The 18,153-nt window shown below is 36.9% G+C and overlaps 4 protein-coding genes across 6 annotated transcripts; 1 reads left to right on the forward strand and 3 right to left on the reverse strand.

The window, feature by feature from the left end:
- Positions 1–392: 392 nt before the first annotated feature.
- LOC117631547 (beta-1,4-xylosyltransferase IRX9) lies at positions 393–3,100 on the reverse strand. Its single transcript, XM_034364775.1, has 3 exons — positions 2,199–3,100; positions 1,377–1,605; positions 393–726 (listed from the first exon to the last, which is right to left on the reverse strand). Exons 1-3 carry the CDS (start codon positions 2,900–2,902, stop codon positions 574–576), a joined length of 1,086 nt encoding a protein of 361 aa, XP_034220666.1. The 5' UTR covers positions 2,903–3,100; the 3' UTR covers positions 393–573.
- A 1,029-nt stretch (positions 3,101–4,129) lies between these two features.
- On the forward strand, positions 4,130–6,898 carry LOC117632538 (pentatricopeptide repeat-containing protein At3g53360, mitochondrial). The gene has a single exon (XM_034366042.1). It carries the CDS (start codon positions 4,191–4,193, stop codon positions 6,468–6,470), a length of 2,280 nt encoding a protein of 759 aa, XP_034221933.1. The 5' UTR covers positions 4,130–4,190; the 3' UTR covers positions 6,471–6,898.
- On the reverse strand, positions 6,867–11,297 carry LOC117632540 (DEAD-box ATP-dependent RNA helicase 57). Of its 2 annotated transcripts, none has more exons than XM_034366044.1 (12): positions 11,126–11,297; positions 10,899–11,034; positions 10,689–10,810; positions 10,502–10,593; positions 10,205–10,301; positions 9,928–10,008; positions 9,617–9,849; positions 9,226–9,420; positions 9,058–9,148; positions 8,464–8,586; positions 7,881–8,031; positions 6,867–7,358 (listed from the first exon to the last, which is right to left on the reverse strand). In XM_034366044.1, the coding sequence occupies exons 1-12, from the start codon at positions 11,204–11,206 to the stop codon at positions 7,024–7,026; spliced, it is 1,737 nt and encodes a 578-aa protein (XP_034221935.1). In that variant the 5' UTR covers positions 11,207–11,297; the 3' UTR covers positions 6,867–7,023. The 2 variants fall into 2 exon arrangements, with proteins under 2 accessions (XP_034221935.1, XP_034221934.1); XM_034366043.1 differs by having other exon boundaries at positions 10,899–11,037.
- A 407-nt stretch (positions 11,298–11,704) lies between these two features.
- LOC117632954 (importin subunit alpha-9) lies at positions 11,705–16,835 on the reverse strand. Of its 2 annotated transcripts, none has more exons than XM_034366602.1 (11): positions 16,548–16,835; positions 15,901–16,120; positions 15,660–15,684; positions 15,071–15,173; positions 14,620–14,804; positions 14,208–14,287; positions 13,935–14,085; positions 13,141–13,222; positions 12,737–12,795; positions 12,343–12,657; positions 11,705–12,066 (listed from the first exon to the last, which is right to left on the reverse strand). In XM_034366602.1, exons 1-11 carry the CDS (start codon positions 16,600–16,602, stop codon positions 11,902–11,904), a joined length of 1,440 nt encoding a protein of 479 aa, XP_034222493.1. In that variant the 5' UTR covers positions 16,603–16,835; the 3' UTR covers positions 11,705–11,901. The 2 variants fall into 2 exon arrangements, with proteins under 2 accessions (XP_034222493.1, XP_034222492.1); XM_034366601.1 differs by having other exon boundaries at positions 15,531–15,684.
- Positions 16,836–18,153: the final 1,318 nt, after the last annotated feature.

The following is an 18,153-nucleotide window of genomic DNA, read 5'->3' on the forward strand; positions in this document are numbered from 1 at the left end:
TTTTGCCGTAATTAATTTATTTTTCATATTGGACATGTCTATTCCACTGGGTTGGGCCAAGCCTTTACTTCTTCACAACGCACAGTCATGAGCACAAAAAAGAAATATCTTTAAAAAAACACACACAACAAGAAAGAGAGGATATATATTTTATATATATATATATAAATATATATTTTCAAGGCAAGGGCGATATTCTAAATTATTCTAATGTACGAAAAGTGAGTTCAAACTCGAATGCAAGGAGCAGACACACTGTCTTGACCAACTAGTGTAACCCATGTTTGCGAAGAGAGAATATTTATATACCGGAAAGAATAAAATAAAAAAATATCCAAGTTGACAGTTTAATATAAATTGGAACAAAGTTAACTCGTATAACATGGATTCAATGGTTTTAAGCTATATTTTCTGATAACAAGAAAGTACTGGAGGTGTAAAAACCTATTACAAAACTAAAGAAGAGAATGAATAAAATTATAACAATTACACGACAAAGAAAAACAAAATGGTCGAGTATTTTCTTTTCTTTTTTCTTTTGGTAATTTTCCCACCGACTAAAACTTGCCTTTTTCATTGATTGATTTGGTGTTTGGTGGTTGTGGCTCCTCCAGCAGCATGAAAACGAAGAGACCAAAGCATGATCTTGGAACAGTCTTCTGGTGGGATTCCCTTCAGTTTTGTCTCATCTTCAAGAACCACTTCTTTCACAAATTTGATTGAATTCTGTTTGGAAAACAGCAATCAAAAGAACATGAGCTCACAATGTTTTTTTTTTTCTATAAACCCAAATAAAAATAAATTAATTAATTTGGTCAGTAACATATGCTTATAGATACGACTGGTTTAGATATCTCATTCGTTCTTATAGTCTTTTGTACTTCGCTTTAAGCATGATTAATTAATTGAAGAGTGCAAGCTTTCGTAACATTTCATCCAAGTCTTTGTAAAATAATGGTTCAAAAAAGGTTGGAGGTTTGCCAAACCTCTACTAAACCATTTTATTTATTCAAAGGGAAGAAATATTCTAACAGGTTGGCGTCACAGGACAGGACCCAGCTGCACCATATTAACGACACATTTCCTTTATGATAATGACTTTTTTTAAATAAGTATATGATATATGTTTGCTTGGTGTAGGTACCAAATGTCAAAAAGTTCCACTTTTTACAAGATAAGATAAGAAAACACATCCGTGATTATAAGACATGTTATATTATTAAATTGTAAATTAAGATGCTATTATATGCATGCACGATTCCATATAAATAGCGATTCTAATTTGAAACCGGAGAAAACTACTCTACGAGATAACGCAACATTTAACCTCATGCATGGACTCGTTAAACTTATAAAAATTTAGATGGAATGAATACCTGAGAGGAGCTTTGAAGCGATGAAGTGCGACCCCATCTCTCAGGGTCCCAAAGAATTGAACTATTGAATGCAAAACTTGAAATGTGAATGGGAGGTCTTGGATCTGTTTGGTTGTTCATTTTCTTCAAATGCCACCCTATGACTTGTGAAGAATCACACACAGGCCCTTCAATGATCACTTTCTCTCTGTTTGCTGCAAGTAGTGCCATGGGCCATGTCCCAAAAACCCTACAAATGTACAAACGAAACATTGTTTAATAACCCAAAGATTCTTTCTTTCAATAAGTTTCTATTACCTCACCATTGCATCAAAGGATTTTTTTAATACCAATCATGTAGTTAATCTTTGCATTTTGCTTAACTAATAAACTAGAGAATTATATAGTTGAGTCATAATCAAATGATTAGATAAATTGTCCGTCCTTAGCAATATGTCTCAGTATAGTTAGTTGAGAAGTTCCAACAACAGTCGTCCGCATGCACATGAATAATTGTCAACTGTTAATGTATATAGATCCCACTATAAGAAAACTAGGCATGCGTCATAGTATATTGGTGAAGTCCGAAAAAACTTCACAAATCACAACTTGTTAGTCCATAGGGGATACTTTTTTTCCCTTTTCCGGCAAGCATACCCAAACATTCTTTTTCTCTTAAAAGCTACTCAAAACTTTGAAACTTCTATCCCTCCAGCCATAGAACCATACGTTCTTACGTCCAAGAAAAAAAAGAATGTAAGATCATAAAGCTAAGCAAAATTCATAGCTAAAGAATTTTAATTGAACGAAAGAAAAAAAAGAAGGAATTAAGAATTTACATACTCAATTTCTCTGAGCTGGTCGAAGAAGCCAAGATCATAGACATTAGAAAGGCCAGCAAAGTGAACAATCCCACTAAGTTTGTGCTGCTCAATGTGCTTAAGTGCAATGTTCCTCTGATGATCCATTTCCGCCTCTGTGTCTGTGAAATTCTCCTTGAAAACCAAATGCCTATACATAATCCCTGTTTTCCTGAGAGCTTCAGACACTCTATTTGATTCTGTTTTTGCTTCCACCACAATCCACAACAATGGCTGGGGAACCAATCTTATAGTGTTAGCCAATCTTCTCAAAAGCACACTTTTAAATTTGTTTTTTGTGCTTGTTGGAGTCACAATGATTAGGAACCTTCTTGGTGTCAACTTGGGTTCTTTCTCTTCTTCTTGTTGTTCTTCTTTCTCTGATATGAATCTAGAGTTTTCGGTGTGCTCTTTAGGCCTTGCAGGGGCAGCTGCCATTGCCACAATTGGTGTCTCTGCCATCAAACTTCTATTAACGTCTGCTGCTACTTGTTGAGGCGATTCTACTGGCCGCGGCGAAAGGTGGTCTGATATATTTGTGGAGATCACAGCAGGTCTAGCGAAAATCGAAGCCTTACCCGTTGGAGCAAATCCTGTGAAGAACCCCATGACAAAACACAAAGCAAAATGGACCACAGCTTTCTTCCATAGGTGGACCCTCTTCTTTGATCTTTCCGTGATCCCCATTTCTTCAAAGCTAAAACCAGACCAGCTGGTTTTCAAGGCTTAAAGCTATTAAATTTGGTACAATGGTTACTGAATTTTGGTGGGTTTTGGTCATAGGCTATATAGAAATGAGTATATCAGTAAAATATATATAAGGTGGGAATTTATATTTGAACATTTAGATCAGGTTGGTTTCTACAGAAAAGGGGTTTATTTATTAGAAAGGAAAAAAAAAAAAAAAAGAGCTAACTTCCTTATGATTGGTACTGGCAAACACAAAGTGCATTGTTTTTTTTTGAGGAATTTGCTTCACATGTTGTTGTCGCTTCAAGTAAAAGAAAGTTGGAGAGAAATAGAAGTGAGGGCTTGAGTTGCTGTCTCTGCACCAAATAGTTGTTGGGATGTTACCTATCAACTAATTGGTATCAAAATTCAACCGATTGCTCTTGTTTTTGGAGTTGGTTTGTAATTTGGAGCCTACCAATACCACAAAAAAAAGAAAGAAAAAAAAGGGATCAAAGTGACTAGGAAAGTCTGCAAGGTTAAATGATCTGATCCATGTTGTGGTAATTCAAAATTTGAGCTGTATGCATTTGGATTATGGGAAATGGTAATTAAGTTGATGAAATTCAGACATGTGGTTCCAAGCCACAGGGAACTAGTTAATAAAACTAATTAAGGTGTTTTTAAACATTGGATTATGGATACCATTTTAAACAATTGGAACAAATTTGATTTTTCTTTATTATATTGGTTTTCTGTTTGGTGTGACAGAAAAATGTTCAAGGAAAATAATAATAATATTAATATTAATCCGATGATGATCATGAGTCACAAGGTTGATGAGGATAAGGGACAGATGTCATAGACTCGCATATGACACAACATCCAAAGTAAAACGTGGTGTTATGAGTCGTAAGAATTTTGCAAGACAGAAGAATATTTCACTTCATAACATCAAGAATTTTAGGAGGATTAGGACCCTTGTTAATGATGGATTAATTGAAAGTCCAAGCTCAATTGGTCACTCATTTGAGAGACGAGATGTTAATGATGTTTTTTTGATTATGGACCTATGGCTATGTCACTGTTATGGGTTTACTGATAAAAATTCTACCACACATTCCTGACATTTGAAGAAACCATTAATTAGCGCTTACTGAGTGGGTCTGCTGAGTTGAGCTTATATGGTTCTTTTTTCTTTTCTTGATGTGTTTCAGTTTCTGATTAAATTTGGGTGCACGGAGAGTGAACCTGTTATTTTTATCAGAGCTAAAAACAGACAGAAAATCTTTGTCCTCCTTTGACCATGATGAAAAGATTCAAAGCCCCACTGCCGTTGACATTCCATTCTAGTCAGCCAAGTCTACCTTCAACTCTTTTACTAAAGTTCAAGAACCAACAGTGTAGCAATGACTACATAAGCTCCCTGTGCAGGCAAAAGCTTTACAAAGAAGCTCTTCAAGCATTTGAATTTTTGGAAGGGAACACCAATTTCCAAATATGTCCCAGCACTTATGCCGATTTGGTTTCTGCTTGCTCATTTCTAAGGTCTCTTGACCATGGTAGGAAAATCCATGATCATATTTTGGCATCCAAATGTGAGCCAGACATTATTCTTTACAATCACATTCTTAACATGTATGGAAAATGCGGGTCAGTCAAGGATGCAGGAAAGGTTTTCGATGCAATGCCCGAGAGAAATGTGGTTTCTTGGACTTCACTTATTTCTGGGCACTCACAGAATAAGCAAGAGGATAAAGCCATTGAATTGTATTTTGAAATGCTGAGATCAGGTTGCAGGCCTGACCACTTCACATTTGGAAGCATAATAAAAGCTTGCTCTGGTCTGGGCAATGCATGGTTGGGGAGACAAGTGCATGCTCATGTTCTTAAATCTGAAACTGGTTCTCACTCTATTGCACAGAATGCCCTTACTTCAATGTACACAAAGTTTGGTCTAATTGCAGATGCCTTTGATGTATTTTCTCATGTTCAAACAAAGGACTTAATTTCTTGGGGCTCAATGATTGCAGGGTTTTCCCAACTTGGTTATGACAAAGAATCTTTGGGTCATTTCAAAGAGATGCTCTGTGAGGGTGCTTACCAGCCAAATGAGTTTATATTTGGAAGTGCTTTCAGTGCGTGTAGCAGCCTTCTTCAACCAGAATATGGAAAGCAGATGCATGGGATGTGCATAAAATTTGGTTTGGGGAGAGACATTTTTGCTGGATGCTCACTTTGTGACATGTATGCAAAATGTGGGTATTTAGAATCCGCAAGAACAGTATTTTATCAGATAGAGAGGCCTGATTTAGTGTCTTGGAATGCAATTATTTCTGGATTTTCCAATGGTGGAGATGCTAATGAAGCAATATCGTTCTTTTCTCAGATGCGGCATAAGGGACTGGTCCCTGACGAAATTAGTGTTCTCTCCATACTTTCTGCTTGCACAAGCCCTTCAACGCTCTATCAGGGTAGGCAGGTTCACTCCTACCTTATCAAAAGGGCATTTGACTGTATTGTTATTGTGTGCAACGCTTTGTTAACCATGTATGCAAAGTGCTCAAATCTCTATGATGCATTTATTGTGTTTGAAGATATAAGAAACCACACTGATTCAGTTTCGTGGAATGCTATTATTACCGCATGTATGCAACACAACCAGGCTGGAGAAGTTTTCAGATTGTTGAAGTTAATGCGTAGTTCTGAAATTAAGCCTGATTATATTACTTTGAAGAATGTCATTGGAGCATGCGCAAATATAGCATCTCTAGAGGTTGGGAATCAGATTCATTGCTTTACTGTAAAAAGTGGCCTTGTGCTTGATGTTACTATCACCAATGGATTGATTGACATGTATACAAAATGTGGATCACTTGGAAGTGCCCAAAATCTGTTCGGTTTGATGGAGAATCCAGATGTTGTCTCGTGGAGTAGTTTGATTGTGGGATATTCTCAGTTTGGATATGGAGAGGAAGCTCTTGAACTTTTTAAAACAATGAAAGGATTGGGTATAAAACCAAATGAAGTTACACTGGTGGGTGTCCTTACTGCTTGTAGTCATATTGGGTTGGTAGAAGAAGGGTGGCAATTGTATAAGACAATGGAATCCGAACATGGAATTGTACCGACAAGAGAGCACTGTTCTTGTATGGTTGACTTACTTGCTCGTGCTGGATGCTTACATGAAGCAGAGGCATTCATCGAGCAAATGGAATTCGAACCAGATATTTTGGTATGGAAGACTCTACTAGCTGCCTGCAAAACCCGTGGGAATGTTGAGATTGGAAAACGAGCTGCAGAGAACATACTAAAAGTAGATCCCTCCAATTCTGCTGCTCTTGTGTTACTTTGCAACATCCATGCTTCTTCTGGAAGTTGGGTTGAAGTTGCCAGACTGAGGAACTTGATGAGAGAAAGGGATGTTAGGAAAGTTCCAGGTCAGAGCTGGATTGAGGTTAAGGATAGGACCCATGTATTTTTTGTTGAAGATAGTCTGCATCCTGAGAGGGGTAAAATATATGCAATGCTAGAAGAGTTGTGGTTGCAGATGCTGGATGATGGTTATGACCCACTTCAGGCGTAGGCTTCAAGTAACAAACTTGAAGTTAACTTATATCTAGTGTTCCAGAAAACGAAGGAAAGTGATACCAGGATCATCTGAAAGTTCTAGTCTAAACAAGATTGCATCAGTCGAGAAATGCTGCATATCAATAAGATAGATTTTCTGGTTCCCAAAATTCAAAGCTCAAAACTATGAACTTCAGAAAGATGATTGGTGGGGGGACGACATGAGCAGGTGAGGACTTTACCGTCAGTGTTATAAGTCCACAAGGACATGCACTGTTTTACCCGGTCGAGTTGACCATCTCACTTGTGTTGGTTCTTCTACAACTGTTTAATGGATTTACTAGCCATCTATTAGTTTGCAACTATTAATGGACCCTTTTGTTTAATGGATCAATTTTGTTTGCAACTTCAATTTGTAAATAATAATCGTTATACATTATCATCCGTACAGTATCCCCAACTCTCCAATAGCCAATAACAAATATCATCATCCGTTTTGCCAATGAAATTCATCTATAACAAAAGGTTGCCTCGAAGTCAAAAAATGCAAAATCTGGTTTACAAGAAATCTATGTTTTGGAACTGTGGACTAGAGATAACTCCCTACCTCCGACAATTGCTCTATTCTTGCTCATCTTTCTTCTCTTTTTTTTGTTGATAGATTCTTGCTCATCTTTCTTCTTCTTTTTGTTGGTAGATTCTTGCTCATCTTTCGGTTGAGTCGATATTGATTCTCTTCCGGGACGGTGCTTTTTCCACTTCTGTTTGCGCAAGGCCATGGCCCAAGATGGAACCTCACAACCTGATGCGGACATCACATTAGCTATATTCCGTAAATATGTAATATCTGCCTCTGTGTAGAAAGTAATAGCTTCTCCACTCCTCCCTGCTCTTCCACATCGACCTTCATGGAAAATTACAAACTCAGATTCAATGACCCCATAAATTCTTTCCCCAAAAACCAAATCAACTAGTTTATTCAATAACATGAAGTAGCCTTGCACTACTTCTGTGGGGGAAAAAGTGTAATATGACCAAGTAACTACGTAAAGCATTTACAATAAAAGAGTAGTTGTAAAACATAGGCAACAGATATTCATGCAATAAATTTCAGAGTTAAAAGATCAGGCCAGTAAAAAAGAGAAATGCTTCAATTTGATTAATAAACTCTGCAAATGATGAACTGATAGTTGAATCAACCAAAAAAAATCGAATCAAACAAACCCCAAAACCTATATCATTTTTGTTATACGGGTTTTTAAACTAATTATCAACTAAATTTTCTCCCAATACGTTCCAGAAAGTGTTCATGATATTAATTTTCTATAAATTTCTTGTCTAAGAATAAATTATTTATCATTATAAGCTTAACATTCCCAAATTTATGTACATAGGATACATTCAATGGGATAAAGGAGAGACATACCAATCCTGTGAATGTAAGCAGCAGCAGAATCTGGAAAGTCATAATTAATCACACAGTTGACACCTTTGAAATCCATACCACGAGCAATAACATCAGTGGCAATTAAAACCCATGTTTTTCCAGCTCTGAAGTCATCAACAGCATTTTCTCGCTGTATTCCATTCAAGAATTAGCATAAAGGAGATGGAAATTACTGTTCAAGTATATAGAAATACTAAAGTATATTAACGTGGGCTAATGATATACAGTTATAAAAGACTAAACATTACATGGGCCCAAGTACTAGTAATGGAATTAGAATTCAAACGCAACATGAACATGTAAGAAACACAACGTCAAAATTCAAGTTCTTTCTTAATTCCACACAAACCTCACCAGGGCACACAGATATCTAGGTCCAGCCTTTTACATAAGGCCAGAAAAACAAGTCCTTAATCAGGTTTGACATCAGTTAAGAGTTTTCTTTCATTTATTATACACTTATGTTGAGTGGAATGGTATGCAAATTATAACAGGGGGCCGACATAAGTAATCCATATTAGGGTTAAGGCTGGTCATCTGAAAACAGATGGTATAGAATTACCTGTGTTTGCGACAAATCAGAATGTATGGCACTAACTCTTATGTTCTCAAACAACAGTTCTCCATAGAGTTCCTTAGCTCGCTCCTTGCTTTGTACAAATATCAACACTGGTGGATTCAGACTCTACTAACAAGATAAAACAATAACAAGAAATTGGTCAACAGATCGAATTGATACAACTGAAAGTCAGGAAGTGTTATACTAACAAAAGATATATGCCTACTGCATATATATAGCATGCTAAGGAAACTTAGATAATTGGTGCACACATAGTAACTAATATTTGGTTAAATCTTGCAAAAAATTCCTAGTTTGGACATTCCATTAGAGCCCATAGCATTTTTAAAAATTGCCTCTCTTGTACTCCATTATCAATTGTGTATTCCAGGGCAGGACCTACACCAGATAATGGCCTTATTTAAATAACACGAGGTACAAAATTGTACGAAGTACCCTTTAAAATACTATTTGATACACAATGAGGACTTGTAAAAAACTGTATTTCATATCATCAATAGGATCCTCTATTTGCCACTTAGAAAAGATTGAGAATATAACCAAGCTTTCTCAATAGCACAAACAATAAAAGCATACCTCTGCAAAGCTTTGACGAAGTGCTAAAAGTTTCCCTTCTTCACTTCCAGCAAAAACCAGTTTTTGCTTGATAGTCTTGGAAGCAGTATTTCTGTATGAAACGTACAAAGAAATATGTAAGTCAATGGAACCACTCAAAGATTTTCAACAACATAAAGTTGAACTTACTTCCTGCCAATGATAACTCGAACAGCATCATGCATTATAGTGCGTGCAAGCTCTTCAACGAAATCAGGTAAGGTAGCACTAAACAAGGATCGTATTATTGAAGGGTTTGAACATGCTTTGACCACAGAATCAATCTGCTTTAACAAGCCAAGCTCAAATAACTTATCAGACTCATCCAACACCAGATACTCAACCCTGCACAACAACAAAAAAAACTCATGAGGAAAAAAAATGTATCCATGGTTTTTGCGATTAACTAGTCTTGTCATTCATTTAAAATTCATTTGCTCATTTTGGCACCAAAATCATTAATTGTACACATTGATTTCTTGTTTCTACCAGCCTCCTTGAGTTTGTATGAACAAATTAAGAATAAATTCATCAAACGCACCTGCTTAAATCAACTTTTTTTTTCCGGATAGCCAACCGTAAACGAAGTGGAGTAGAAATGAGTATATCACAAGGTCTTTTTGAAAAATCAGAATTTCTTGCAAGCTCTTTAGTCATTAACTTGATGTAGAATTTATTTCCTTTTGCCATCTTTTTGCACTCTCTGGTTGTCTGATCAGCTAATTCACGTGTAGGACAAAGAATAACAGCTCGGATGCCATCCTTAGATGCATGCTGGTTATATGGAAAACTTTCATCAGAGAAACTCAGGCATCAACATTTTGCAGAAACAGTTGAATGCACGAGCAATACCTTAAGTTTCATAAGCATGGGGCAAACAAAAGCAAGGGTTTTTCCAGATCCTGTTGGAGCACAAGCAAAGCATTCCCGGCCCTAATAGAAAATGATGACAAAACCGCTATCAGTGAAGACAATAATTATTATCAACACATCTTTTAAAACCAGATGTCAACTCATGCTGAAGTTCTGCTGAAACTAAAGCCTTCATAATCAACTGGTGATTTCTTTTTAAAAAACAACAAAGTAAAATCCACAAGAGTAGCAGATAGCATAAAATAAGAGACCATACAGATAAGAGGACTGGAATAGCCTGCCTTTGGATTGGTGTTGGTTCTTTAAATCCAAGTTCAGCCAAATTGCGAAGTAAATATGACTCACATCCATATCTGTAAATAATCAAGACTAATTCTCATTTCCAGTCATATTGGTTAGTAGATCAACAACTAAAAACAAGAAAGGGTATTCAGCATTCACAACAACAAATCATCTACAAAAGAATTCTCTGATGTTGAGCTCAAAAAATGGTACAATATATGCATGGCATACCTAAAAACTACTAAAAGAAAAAGAAAAAAGACAAGAATACCTTGAGCTTAATTCCGAAAAATTCTCAAGCGGCGAAGGAATGTTATTCCCGGACACATGAATGTTATGATCCTTTCTCAATAATGAATCACGCTGAATCATGAAGAAAAGGAAAAAACCTTGAACTTTAATTTAAGAACACAAAGAAATTAGCAATCCGGAAGAAGATTGAGGGAGAGAATAAGAACCTCAAGTTGCTTATTTAACTTCTTTTTCTGCTCCGAGCGTTCATTGAGAGGTTTCTCTATCTCTTTCTTCGCTGCCTTAGCTGATTTTGAGGTCTTAAACACACTGATTCCCTCCACAGGCTCTATTTTCATCACAAAACCATACAAATCATAAGCACAAATCCTAGGGCTTCAATGGCATAAAAATTCAACAAAAAAAGCGAAAATTACCGGAAACTTCCGCCTTCCGCTTCCTCTTCTTAACAGGCACCACTGGCTCCTCCTCTTCCTCCTCCTCCTGCTCTGCTTCAGGTTTTGCAATTTCAAGGAAGCTCAAATCTTCTATCGTTTTCTCACTCTCTTTCTTCTTCTGAATCAAAATTGAAAATTCAAATTAACAAATGAGTAGAAAATAATAATACAAATACTTTTTGCTTTCTAGAAGAGAAGAATCGGACCTGGAATCTGGAGAAATCGACGGCGAACTTCTTCCGGTTGAAGCTGACGCCGGCGAACAAAAACGAAGTGCCTTCTTCCATGAGATTTAGCCTCTTTGATTCGTTGTAGGTAGCAGGCGGCGAGTTGGCGACAGTGAAGCAAAGGCTCTGTTAGAATTTGCGGGATTATGAGAAGTCGTTAAACCCTTGCTCTTCTCCGCCAGTGTTATTACTAAATCGTTGCTTTTCGTAAATTACATGGACATCCTTTAACTTTGTAAAATTACAATGCTGGCCCAAATATTTACTTGAAATTGCATTAGCCATTTTAAAATTTTCTTTCCTTCTTTTATCAGGAAGAAAATAAATTCGAACTTTGGACATCTTCAAACACTAAAAAGAGAAATATCACCGGATTAATAACTATTTGAAGCTTGGTCCTAAGTATTCGCTCACATTCTTTGATGGGAATTTTTTATTTTTTTATTTTTAAAGGAATGTGAAAATTCATAAACAGTTTCTAGAAAATGATAATGATACATTTATAATTCCAACTTATACACATTGAATCCTTATTTAGAAACTTGAGAGCAGAAAATGTTGAAATTATCAAAGGATAACTGTGGAGAAAAGTTGTGGAGAAAATTGAAATCCCTCTCATCAAAAGTTAAAAGACAACAGAAATTTGAAACAAGAAAAAACAAGAAGCTTTGTATTCCTTTTTCTCGCATTTAACGAGAAACCACTTCATCATCAAAATTTTACATCACTTACAACATTACATCATCACTTTCTGCCTATTCATCAAGCCCATAGTCCTCCCCAAAGTACTTATCCACCAGACTATTTGCCATATTTCTCAAGTCTTCGTTTTCGTGGAACTGAAACCTTTCCATTGCTTCAATCCCATTCTCTTTCTCAACAAGCTTTGGGCCCTCACCATGTGGCATCCCTCTCAAAACCTGCATGAACAAGTAATTTAACAACTGTTATTTGTATTCACTTCTTTTTTTAAGATGAAGTACATTTACCATGGGTAAGTTGGCAAGGACTTCTTTGGGAGTGGTAGACACTAATTTACGGTGCAACACTATGACATACAACATGAAAATGAAAAGTAACCAATAAATCACCATTCGGTATTAATACAACCAATTTTCCGATGTACCATATTATATAAACTTGCCAACAAGTAAAAAGTATAATTCACCTCCAAATTTAAAAAGATGTCTCCTTACCAGTTCGGTGAATTGCAGTCCTAGTCTGGCAGCTTCAGTATCAGCAGAGTTAACCAAATCAATGAAACCAGGAAGGCATCCTCTACCAACAAGTGAAACCAGGTGCTCCAGAATCAGGTTTGGTTTTCCATCACCTTCTGTAGGTGAAATAGGAGAAACACAGAGGTTTCCTAGCACATATGCTACTTCCTTTCTTATATCAAATGGTGCTGTGGAAAGAAGGCGTAATAGCAATGGCACCGCCTCACTTGAATATATCAACCGCTTGTGTTCTATAGAACCAGCCGCAATATTAGATAGCACCCAAGCTGCTTCCTACATTAATGGTTGAACTTTGAATAAGTACGGGTCATAATAAGATCCATCTCATAACATTAAAGACAAGCTGATATACCTTCTTCAGGACCCGGTGCTCACTGTTCAAACATTTCACCAGGACTTCTATGATGTTTCCTGAAAATGTCATCATTATAAGTAAGTGAATGGTCTTATTTTTTTCTATTAAAAAAAAAGGTCTTAAATAAATATGTGATCAGAATAAAATTCGGGAGACTTTGGAAAAGGCCAAAGGAGAGAGAAAATTTTTAAATGAAGCCAAAATGGACAAAATTGCCCTTATTTATTTTTGGATTTCCTAAGGAATCCTTTACATTTGCATGTCTTTGGTTTGAAAGTTGAGAGGTTTTTCTGTCTTTTTTGAAAAAGCTTTGGCTTTTTCCAAAAGTGAAAGTTTTTTTGTGGCTAAAACCTAAATTTACTATAAAATTCCCATCAAAGAAGCAGGAGTAGTTCACTGGCCTGTGACTTCATGCCCAGGAACAATAACAGCATGGGTTGTCTGTGAATCACCAGCTATAAGATTGCCCAAACTTCTTAGCACCTAGATGGAAACCATTTGTCAGTACAATCCACACCCTAGAAAATATTAAAACATCTTAAAACCATGTGCCCCAAAAAGTTATACAATGCCATGTTCTCATGAATGGATGAACCCAAGATAGTAGATCATACATTATTGATGCCATACCTTACAGTAAGATGAACTTTTAAGGTATGAGACATGGTAACTAAAAGCACACAGTTGTAGAGAGTTCAACAACGGAACCATGCCATACTTCTCTATATTCCCTTGGCAATTCCGCATTAAAAGAGATACAAGTACACAAAAAACAATTTACAATTAGAGACATTCACCATGATTCTTGAGCGCCCATTTTTTATAATCTATTACCAGGATAAAATAAGGCAGCATCTAAAAGGTCAAGAAACACATAGAATGTGATTTTCTTCTGGGTTAGGGCAGGGTAGAGGACAATGGGTACTTCATAGACAATTTGCATAAGGTACACAATTTCCAAAGAAAGGGGGGGCGGGGGAAAATTTCTGCATATCGGAACAAGTGCAACCATACAGATAAGAAATAAGAAGCAGCAAATGAATAACTTGGACTCTTACAGCAATTACTCAAATATAACATTAAAAATGCAAATCATTTAACCTGCAATATGATACAAATTGTTGCTCCACAGCCATTATCTAAAGAAAGAGAAGGTCAATACAGAGCTTATCTATTCAATTATATTCCACCTTACCGGAATAAGCAACTGCAAACTATTGGATGTTGCCAATCTTTCCACAAGCAGTTGAAGGACATCACTCTTTACTAGCATACTGGTAGCAAGATTTGAAAGGGCTGATAGATACACAACCACCCATGCTACTTCAGTTGCTAACTCATCATCTCTGAATATAAGAGGAGCTTATCAGTACACACTAGTCATAAGCAAGGAAGGTGATCCAAAAGTTAAATAGCAACAAATCATGACGACCAGAATTAACTAATATATATAAAGTGATGAAATTACGCTTTTCTCAAATGCCGAATAATTGCATCCAATACCCCATCAACTCTAATGAGCTCCGTTGCAGCCTTTGGATTGGGTCCCTGCATTTTTAGCAAACAGATGTTATATTGTAAGTTGTACTTGAAATTCGAAAGAATTTGCACCTAGAACTACACCTGGACATCCATCCCCCCGCTCACACATAATATGTAAGTCCACATTGATGGTGATAAATTATTAAGAACTAACAAAAAATAAAATGAAAAACACACACTAACGGTTGGAATACAGGGGGACCCTGAATGTCACACTAATTTGAAGATAAGAATCAGGCAAGTGGGAAAACAGGCCATTGGAAATCGAAAGAGTGTGACTTGTGAAGAACATGTGCATGTGTGTTATAAAATTGTTCATGAGGTGGATGGTTTTGAACCTTGATTAGGTTTGAGAGTGCCCAAGCAGCTGTTCTCACGGTTGAACCCTTGTCTGGAAGCATCATTCGGGCAAGAGGGGGTAAGGCACCTTGAGATAGCAAAATATTTCTCAGCTCCTCTCCTTCACCAGCAACGTTTCCCAACGCCCATGCACACTGCTCAGCAACCGGCAATGAACTCTTTTCTGCAAAAGAAGCATAACTATAGATGCAATATCAAAAGCAGCCATCTGATCAAAAACAGCTTAAACTTGTGAGCTAAGTATCACATGTCATGATCTCAACTTTGAAGTGCTACTTCAAAGATTAAGTGGTACCTTACAATCACTTAAGCAAATATCAGACTATAGCCAAAAAATTTGGTATAACCTACCAACAACGATAAGAAAATTAAATAGGAGAGATTAATTGTTTATTGGTATCTCAAAAGAGCACATAGGCCATTACAAACCTCCAAGATGAGCAACAATCAACGGCAAAGCAGGCAACAAAGCTTTCGTTTCCTCAGGTTTCCCTGCCGCTATGTTTGTAAGGCACCAAGCTGCCTCAAGCAACTGCATCAAATCAAGCAAAGTTGAAACAGTCATAATATATCCTCAATTCTTCCTTAAGACTTTACTAATTCCAAATGATTGCTGCAAGCATGCTCCGGAAGATGTGATATACTTTACTGCACAAACTCCATAGTGTATCTTATAGGTTTTAAGAAACGAATGGAGTATATTGCAAGATTAACCCGAACTTCTGAAGTCTTCTATATAACTAGAACCTAACAGAAAATAAAATCGAAGTTCTTTCTTTCTCTTTCATTCTTGGCAAAGTTCCAAACAAGCACTACTTATCAGCACTTTATGCTGAGAATAATATTCCCATACTAGTTAGAAATAATAAAATCAACTGAGTGGCTGGACCTGTTCATCTGGAGAGCCAAATGAAAGACATTGCACTAGTAAAGGTATTGCTCCAGCTTTAAGAGCAACTTCAACAGGAGGGAATTCTGATCTTGACAGTAAGCGTCTGAGCTCACGAAGGGCACTCACCTTCTTTTGCAATGCACCTTTCCCCCTACAAATTAAACAAAATGGTGTTAAATGGGCTTGAAGAAACCGTCAAAGAAGATTCATGCTCACATAAACCAACATCCATAGAGTTTTAATGAGGGGATCCAAATTTCCATATCACAAAATAGAGCCTCATATTCCTCTAAAATTCTCAGGAGGGTTGTCACCCTTCTCAATTTATATCCCACAATATTCATGTACAGAAATTAGATTCACGTACTGATATGCAACTGCAGACTTCAACTCTTCCACTGCTGAAGAAGTTTGAGCCTCCAAGATCGATTGATCTTCATCAATCATCATTTCACTGTCGGAGGGAACATCAGGATCACCACTAGTCCCCACTCTGCATAAGCGCTTCGCACGCACCAGAGATTCTCTTCTTTCCTTTCCTATTGTAATTGCTTGCTGCCGCCTTCGCTGTCCCGCAAGATTCGCAACTATATACCATATAATCAGCACTTTGCAACATAACTCAATACAGCTCCAACAGAATTTATAAAGCATCAAAATTTGTCTGTTAGGTCTCCTATTATCTAATCCTTAAGTGGTTTAGGACGCCTAACGAACAGAACCCCAATAAAACTAATGCCTTTGTCTTCTTATTTAACATTGAATTGCTTCCTAGTCTGCTTGGACGACGAGAAAATTCTTTATTTGGTTTCTCAGAAACCATAACCAACACTCCACTCAACTGCCCCAATTCCAAATATGACTTACATAAACCGAACCCATAAATCACAGAGACCTAATACAAGCATATAACATAAAGTCCAAGAATTTTTCTTCTCCTAGTTGTTTCCCTAATTTTCTCAGCAAACCAAGAGAGGGTTTACAGCAATTAAAGTAATGCGATGAAGAACGCACCTGAAGACTTGACAGGTTCCCTTCTGTGAGGAGGAGCCATATTATCATCAGCCATTATAGAAATAGAGAGAGAGCGTCGAATTTAGCTGAAGACTTCGAGCTAATGTAGGAGGAGGGTTTTGAATGTGAAGAAACAGAGATTCAGGAGGTAATGAGGTGTGCCGCGCGGTGGGACTGATGTGGATGTTCCACCTATTCAAAAGTGTTCATATTTTAACCAACAAAATATTTCTCACAAAAATAAATGAAATGACTAATGTTTCATTTCAAATTTGACCAAAAATAAGACAACCTTTACTTCTGGTTAGGGTGTTGAGATGATGCTCTATATAAAGGGCACTTCTCATCTAGAGACGGATTTGCAAATGCAATTTATGCATACAAGTATACAATTTTCGATATGATCATTCAACGTATCTGGCCATTTGAATTTTATTTAAAACTCACTAATTTGCCATGCTGAATAATATGCTAGATGAACACAATATGTATTTTTGTAATTGATTTGGTATATAGACTTTAAAATATGACTTCATGAGGATGAGGAGCGGATGATGTTGTTGGCTATACGGTGTGGTTGATGAACCTATTAGAGCAACTCCACCCATTTGCCCTTAGTCATGGCAAGGGTGGAGCTAGGGCAACCACTATTCATGTGAATAGTGGTTGCCCTTGCAAATAGTAAATTGTGCTTCCACCCGTTGCCCTGGCTAAGGGCAATTACTATTTATTTTTTTGTTTTTTTCCTCCTATCTTTTAATGAAAATAATTAATTTGGGTAATATTCGGGTTCCTACGTGTCAAGACTATTCATAATCAGATAAAATTTTCGGATAAGATTTTTGGATTCAAATTTCGGATTAATTTCAAAGTTCAAATTTCAGATAAATTTTTGGGTTCAAATTTCGAATGAATTTCAAAATTCAAAATTAAGATAAATTTGGGTTCAAATTTCGGATGAATTTCAAAATTCAAATTTCAGATAAATTTGGGTTCAAATTTATGTAAAAAGAGGAAAATGTTGTGTAAAAAGAGTGAATAATAGTAGAAGTATAATGAAATGTAAGAGTATTGGTGTTGAAAGTGAAGGGTATTGATAGGTATTTATAGAAAAAAAAATATCATAATTTTTTAGAATTTTTTACGATTTTTTTTTCATATTTTTTTCCCCCAAAAAAGCCTCAGCCGTTGGATTAATTTGGAGAAGCAGATCGGAAGGCTGGGGAGGCGACACGTTGGAGCTGACGTCGCGCTGACGCGAGTGATGACGTCAGCAAACGCGAGTTGGACCTGGGGCTGGTTTCGCCTTCAGGCTGGCCCGAGTTGGTGGGTCCCACACCACCCCCGCGCCTGGGCTGCACACTGGAGCGACTTTTTTTTTTTTCCTACCCTCGCCTCGGGCTGGGCTCCCTCGCTGGAGCCGCTCTTATAGAAAAGAAAAGAGCAATTATTAATTATATTTCTCTCGTAATGTCACGTGAAGAGAATGATAGATACATAATTATAATTTATATGTAACTGGTAGTCGAGCCGTTGAGGTAATTTTGATGGGCTGGGCCTAAGGCTTAACCACAAAGCCCTAATCCATTACGGGCCTCTCCAGTTT

The sequence above is a fragment of the Prunus dulcis genome, chromosome 6, assembly GCF_902201215.1.
Source record: "Prunus dulcis chromosome 6, ALMONDv2, whole genome shotgun sequence".
Classification (NCBI taxonomy): domain Eukaryota; kingdom Viridiplantae; phylum Streptophyta; class Magnoliopsida; order Rosales; family Rosaceae; genus Prunus; species Prunus dulcis.

Coding starts and splice junctions, on each gene's coding strand:
- LOC117631547 (XM_034364775.1), bottom strand. CDS start 2,902: ATGGGGATCACGGAAAGATCAAAGAAGAGGGTCCACCTATGGAAGAAA. Junction 1,606..2,198: donor GACCAGCTCAGAGAAATTGA/GTATGTAAATTC, acceptor GTACATTTGTAG/GGTTTTTGGGACATGGCCCA. Junction 727..1,376: donor CGCTTCAAAGCTCCTCTCAG/GTATTCATTCCA, acceptor TTTTCCAAACAG/AATTCAATCAAATTTGTGAA.
- LOC117632538 (XM_034366042.1), top strand. CDS start 4,191: ATGATGAAAAGATTCAAAGCCCCACTGCCGTTGACATTCCATTCTAGT.
- LOC117632540 (XM_034366043.1), bottom strand. CDS start 11,206: ATGGAAGAAGGCACTTCGTTTTTGTTCGCCGGCGTCAGCTTCAACCGG. Junction 10,009..10,204: donor CTATTCCAGTCCTCTTATCT/GTATGGTCTCTT, acceptor ATTTTCTATTAG/GGCCGGGAATGCTTTGCTTG. Junction 7,359..7,880: donor TGCTTACATTCACAGGATTG/GTATGTCTCTCC, acceptor TTTTCCATGAAG/GTCGATGTGGAAGAGCAGGG.
- LOC117632954 (XM_034366601.1), bottom strand. CDS start 16,602: ATGGCTGATGATAATATGGCTCCTCCTCACAGAAGGGAACCTGTCAAG. Junction 14,805..15,070: donor GATTGTTGCTCATCTTGGAG/GTTTGTAATGGC, acceptor CTTCTTTTGCAG/AAAAGAGTTCATTGCCGGTT. Junction 12,796..13,140: donor TCCTGGGCATGAAGTCACAG/GCCAGTGAACTA, acceptor TGACATTTTCAG/GAAACATCATAGAAGTCCTG.